General features: G+C 39.8%; 1 protein-coding gene across 1 annotated transcript in view; it reads right to left on the bottom strand.

Moving 5' to 3' along the window:
* The window catches only part of LOC102761886 (zinc finger protein 253), a 15,578-nt gene that overhangs the window by 5,291 nt on the left and 3,820 nt on the right, over positions 1 to 6,467 (bottom strand). The window contains exon 2 of the mRNA XM_006764280.2: positions 6,037 to 6,163. Coding sequence (XP_006764343.1) covers positions 6,037 to 6,163 — 127 coding nt within the window. The remainder of the gene's footprint in view (positions 1 to 6,036; positions 6,164 to 6,467) is intronic.

Raw genomic sequence — 6,467 nt, 5'->3', positions numbered from 1 at the left:
ACTGTAAAAAAAAATCAATAAAATATATTTTAAAAAAATAAAAATTAAATAATCAAAGAATTTGTACGTAAATTATTAAAATGTTAATTAATTAACATTTTGATGAATAAAAGTCAACAAACATGTGCAAATATGAAGAGAATTTCAGAAATCCCTGACACTAATAAATCGACCTCCAAGAGGACCCCATAAAGACAGGAATGTGGAAAGGAGTAGCTAGGTATATAAAAAATTAATCATGCCCTGACCAGTTTGGCTCAGTGGATAGAGCGTTGGCCTGCGGACTGAAGGGTCCCAGGTTCAATTCCGGTCAAGGACATGTACCTTGGTTGCGGGCACATCCCCAGTGGGGGGTGTGCAGGAGGCGGCCGATTGATGTTTCTCTCTCATCAATGTTTCTAACTCTCTATCCCTCTCCCTTCCTCTCTGTAAAAAAAAAAAAAAAAATCAATAAAAAATATATATATTAAAAAATTAATCATGTAAGATCCTGACAATTGGAGAGACATATAAACGCAAGCAGCTAACTGAATTCTAACTAGAATGAATATAAACATGAGAACAGATAAAAAACAATGCAAGTATCATAAGTACCAGAATACTGTCTTAACAGAATATCCTATCCTATATAATAAAAGCCTAATATGCTAAGTGCCCGGTTGTCCAGTCAGCCGTTCAACCAATCAAAGCATAACATGCTAATGATATTCTAAGGCCACTCAACTGCTCACTATGACATGCACTGACCACCAGAGGGCAGACAGTCAACTGGTTGACCAGTCGCTATGACATGCACTGACCACCAGGGGCAGATGCTCTGACAGGTAGGTTAGCTTGCTGCTGGAGTCCAGCTGATTAGGACTGAGCGAGATGGGCTGGACACACCCTGAGCCCTCCCGCAGTCCCTCTCTTGTCAGGTCATCCTCCACATCCCTCCCTGGCCCCTATTATGCACCAGTGGAGTCCCTTGGCCTGGCCTGTGCCCTCTCGCAATCCAGGACCCCTCAGGGGATGTAGGAGAGCCAGTTTTGGCCCAACAGCAGAATGACCAGTCTCTATGATGCACACTGACCACCAGGGGGCAGATGCTCAATGCAGGAGCTGCCTCCTAGTGGTCAGTGCACTCCCACAGGGGAAATGCCTCTCGGCCAGAAGCCCTAAGCTGGGCTCACAGCTGGTGAGTGCGGCAGCGGTGGCGGGAGCCTCTTCCACACCCATGACAGTTAGACATCCCCTAAGGACTCCCGGACTGCGAGAGGGTGAATGCCGTGTTGAGGGACTCCTCCCAAGTGCATGAATTTCATGCACCAGGCCTCTAGTAAAAATATAACTTCTCATGGAAAAGACAGGTCCTCTAAGATCATTAGGGTGTTTCTAAGCAGAATACTATTGGGGGCAAAAAAAAAAAGGGCATGAAATAAAACACGGAACTGGTAAATGAACAAAAACCACCCAACAAAAATACTGACAAAACAGATGATCAACAATGGAAAGGAAAAACTTTTCCAGCACCAAAACTTTCTCATTATTAGACCTTCTCATTGTTAGACCTGCCCTATAGATAAGCCTTAAGAAATTAATTCTGGAGGTCATTTAAAAATTCAATACAACACTAAAATATGAACATAGTGAAGATTCCTTGTTTGTGGAAAAATATAGAGAAATATAAAAATTTGTGGTGTTCTAAAAAAGAAACACATATCACTTTGATTTCTCTTGTGGAACTTTAGAAAATAAAAGGAATAGTCTGAACAGCATGGCTCAGTGGTAAAGGGTCTACCTATGAACCAGGAGGTCACAATTTGATTCCATCATTTCCAGACTCAATCCCAAGTAGGGGTCATGCAGAAGGCAGCCGGTCAATGGTTCTCTCTCATCATTGTCAATAAAATAGAGTATAAATTAGTGCTGGCTGAAATTAAAGAAAAACTCAATAAATGAACTAACTACACATGCAATGACCTTAAACTGGAATTCTAACAGTATAAGCTCTCTCTCATCATGGATGTTTCTATCTCTATCCCCATCTCCTCCTCTGAAATATAAATGTATTTATAAAAAAATAAAAGGAATAAAATCCTAAATTTCTGCTGTAAGACATACAATGTAAAAAATAACGTGATATCAACTCGTGTGTACATGGGTAGAAATAGCAATTAGCAGAGTTTTTGTATGCAACTGACACTATGAGTTTAAGATAGATTGTTATAACCTTAATATATTTTAAGCGGTTCCCATGGTCATAAAAAAAATAGAAAATAAAATGTTCTGTTGACATAAACATTCAAAGCCGTCACTATCCACGTCCCAGGGACACTTTTCACAAAGTCAGCAAACCTCATCCTAAAAGTGATATAAAATGACCCAGGACACCAAGGAACCAAAACAAACATGGAAGAGACAGTATAAGCTTAAAGGCATCATGCTTCCTGATTTAAAAAAATATTTCAAAACTGGCATTATCAAAAGTATCATCAACACGTTAAGACACAGGTAAATAAAGGAGTAATAGGTGACAGAATTCTGTATTGCAAATCACAGACTATATATCTAATAATATATACATGTATCTAATTAATTTCTCAAAACATGGTATATAGAACCAACCAATGAGGTTAGCTGTGTTCCTGTACATGAGAGAAATTACTACAAAATAACAAACTAATCTCAGGGTTAGAGCATCATCCTGTGCACTTAAGGGCTGCAGATTCAATTCCCCTTAAAGGGACAGACCTCGGTTGCAAATTCTTACCCCACCTGGGTTGAAGTGTGAGAAAGAGGGGGCCAGTCGATGTGTCTCACATCGATGTTGCCCTCTCTCTTCCCCCTCATTCTTCCCTTCCTTCCACTCTCTCTGAAAAGTAGTGGAAAAAATGTCATGTGAGGATTAACAACAACTACAAAAAAAGAAGCATTGTAAAATAAAGAGCCTCCTTACAACTTCTCAGGAATGAGGTAAAATAATCTTCTACAAGGGTGCTTATACCACCAAAGTAGTAAAGGATATTCTCACATATACAAATAGTGTTGTGATACTCAGATGTCTACATGTAAAGGAATGAGTGAAATTGGACTGTTATTAAATGGCACGCACGCACACTGCTGGCTGTAATTGAAGAAGAAACCACTAAGTTGAAAAACACATTCCATGATTCTACTTTGAAATGCTAACATTATCAGATGTCATTAGTTCCCACAGTGACCTAAACCCCAAATATTAAACCAAAATGGATAAAAGATTGAAACATAAAGCTAATAAAAATCTATTTAAAAAAAACTTATAGGAAACATTTTTTAAAATACATTTTTATTGATTTCAGAGAGGAATAGAGATGGAGAGAGAGATACAAACATTAAGAGAGATTCATTGATTGTTTGACTCCTGCATGGCCCGTACTGGGGGTTGAGCCTGCAACTGTGTCCTGTGCCCCTGACTGGAATCGAACCTGGGATCCTTCAGTCCACAGGTTGACACACTATCCATTGAGCCAGTCTAGCTAGGACATATAGAAGTTTTTATGACATGTGATTTTTTATTATATCACTAAAAGGAAAGGTAAACAAAACAGTCAAAAGGCATTACACCCCATATAAAAATTACTTCACATTAAAGCAAATTGTCAGTATGTTAAAAATACAAGCTTCGAAATGGGAAAAAATTTCTTCAAAGCATATTATTTGATAAGTAGTTAATATGCAGATTATATACAGACCTTTTACAAGAAAACATGCAAAAGAAGAAACACAACTTAAAAAATGTCCAAAGGTATATGGTTAACTAATCTGTAAGATAGAAGGCAGCCGAAAACGGTTTGGCTCAGCGGATAGAGCGTCGGCCTGTGGACTGGGGGGTCCCAGGTTCGATTCCGGTCAAGGTCATGTACCTTGGTTGCGGGCACATCCCCAGTGGTGGGTGTGCAGGAGGCAGCTGGTTGATGTTTCTCTCTCACATCAATGTTTCTTTTGCACCCTCTGTCTTCCTCTCTCTCTAAAAATCAGAGGTGCAGGGGGCAGCTGATTGATGTTTCTCTCTCATCGATGTTTCTAACTCTCTATCTCTCTCTCTTCCTCTCTGTAATAAATCAATAAAATATATTTTTTAAAAAAAGATAGAAGGCAATAGTACACAATAGGTGAAGACAGATTCTTCACCAAGTAGTGCAACAAAAACGGAACAGACACATGAAAAAATAATAAAACTAGACCCAGTTCATAGGCCATGAACCAAAATGATCTCAGCATGGATTAACGACTAAAATATAAGACCTGAAACCATGAAAACACTGGAAGAAGCATAGTCAATGAACTTTACCATCGATCTTTAAAGTACTGGTTTGCATATATCTTCCTAGGCATAACAAAGTAGCTAAAAAATAGAGAAATGAGACTACAAACAGCACAGGCAAGCAACACTAAACCACCATCGTACAGGTCAGAATACATAACACTGACCCCACCAAATGCCTTTGTGATGTGGAGCAATTGGAACTCCAATCACTGCTGGTGAAAATGTCAAATGCTACAGCCCCTTGGGAAGATGGTCTGGAGGTTTTTATGATATTAAATATAAACTTGCCATGGGATCCACTAATTGGGCTCCTCACTATTAAACCAAAGAATTAAGACTTTTATCTACAGCTCTGGCCAGTTTGGCTCAGTGGATAGAGCGTCAGCCTGCAGACTCAAGGGTCCCGGTTCGATTCCGGTCAAGGGCATGTGCCTTGATTGCAGGCACAACCCCAGCTGGTCAATGTTTCTAACTCTCTAAAACCTCTCCCTTCCTCTCTATAAAAGGTCAGTAAAATGTATTTAAAAAATAAAAACACTTATCTACATAAGAGCCTACAAGGGGCTGTTTATTCATAATTTACAAAAACTAAAAGCAATGAAGAGGCCTGTCAACAAGTGAATGGATAAATACACTGAAGGAAATTCAAGGAAGCTTTAATCACTACTATAAAGAAATAATACATCAAGCCATGAAAAGACATAATAAAAACCTAAATGGAGAGAACTACGTAAAAGAATACAATCTGCCTGCACAGGTAGTAGGCCAGTTGCTTAAATGATTGTACGGATAGACCAAAGTCATAGGTTTTCTCTCTGGTTGGGCACGTACCGAAAAAATCAATTAATGACCAGCTGAAGTTTCTCTCTCTCTCTAACTCTCCCTTCCTTCCTGAAATCAAGAAAATCTTAAAAAATACAAAAATATAAGAAAATGCAGTGTGAATTTTGATAGATAAAGGCTTTCCCATTTCCAATCCTGGTTGCTCAATGGCCAGAAGACATGGGAGAATCTTAGAATATTCTAGAAAATTATTTTCTAAAATATTATTTTTGATACTATCTTAATCACTGTGGACAACATGTAAAGTGTGCAAACACTAAGTTTCTAATTCACATACATCACAAAGCCTTTCTTTTCTACACCAAAGAAGCCCAATTTGTTCCTTTTTAAAAATATATAGATATGTTTATTGCTTTTAGAGAGGGAGGGAGAGGCAGGGAGGGATAGAAACATTAATGATATGAGAGAATCATTGATTAGTTGACTCCTTCACACCTCATATTGGGCAGCAAGCCCACAACCCTGGCATTGGCCCTTGACCAAAATTGAACTCGGGACCTTTCAGTCTGCAGGCCAGTGCTCTATTCACTAAGCCAAACCAGCTAGGGCCCAAATTTTCCTCGAGAGCAAAAATCTACCATAGAAAGCAGAAGGCCCCTAGACATCTATCTATATATATAAAAAGGCTAATATGCAAATTGTCCACTTCTGAATTCAACTGGGAGAGTGGGAGTTCGGTTGTTCATTAGGACCTGCGCTGACCACCAGGGGGACATGGCAGGTGACCAGCACAGGCAGCAAGGTGCCGAGGGAGTAAGGGAAGGAGGAGCACAGGAGGCAGGGAGGCCAGGCCTAGGGACCCTACCCCCGCGAGAATTTCGTGCACCAGTCCTCTAGTGTTAAAATAATAAAGGAAACAAAACCCTGGAGATGGAGTAGGAACTCGGGAAGGAAGCCATCCTCACCCAGAGAAGCCAGGTTGCTGTAGTTCTCCAACATGACATCCATGTATAATTTCTGTTGAGTTGCATCCAGGCATTCCCACTCCTCCTGAGAGAAATCTATGGCCACATCCCTGAAGGTCAATGGTCCCTGAAATAAAAGACACGTTTACAAAGAGGTCAACAGAAGAGATCATAATGTCACCCAACATGAAAACAGCGTTTAGGGAGAAATGGTTTGGACCTAGGGGAATATCCTGAATCATCCAATAAGATCACTTTGCCCTAATAACGTACTCTGATGTGTTTTCTAACACTGACAAATGAGGATGGCACATGTCCACTAACCCACGGTACAGATTTTACTTTAGAGGAAAATGAACTTTAAAATTAAGGCATCGTCCTAGCCAGTCTGGCTCAATGGATAGACTCTTTGCCTGCTCACTAGGAACTGC

Source organism: Myotis davidii, unplaced genomic scaffold (assembly GCF_000327345.1).
Source record: "Myotis davidii unplaced genomic scaffold, ASM32734v1 scaffold2101, whole genome shotgun sequence".
NCBI classification, from domain to species: domain Eukaryota; kingdom Metazoa; phylum Chordata; class Mammalia; order Chiroptera; family Vespertilionidae; genus Myotis; species Myotis davidii.
Note: the sequence above shows the minus strand (reverse complement) of the source record. Positions and strands in the feature narration are given on the sequence as shown.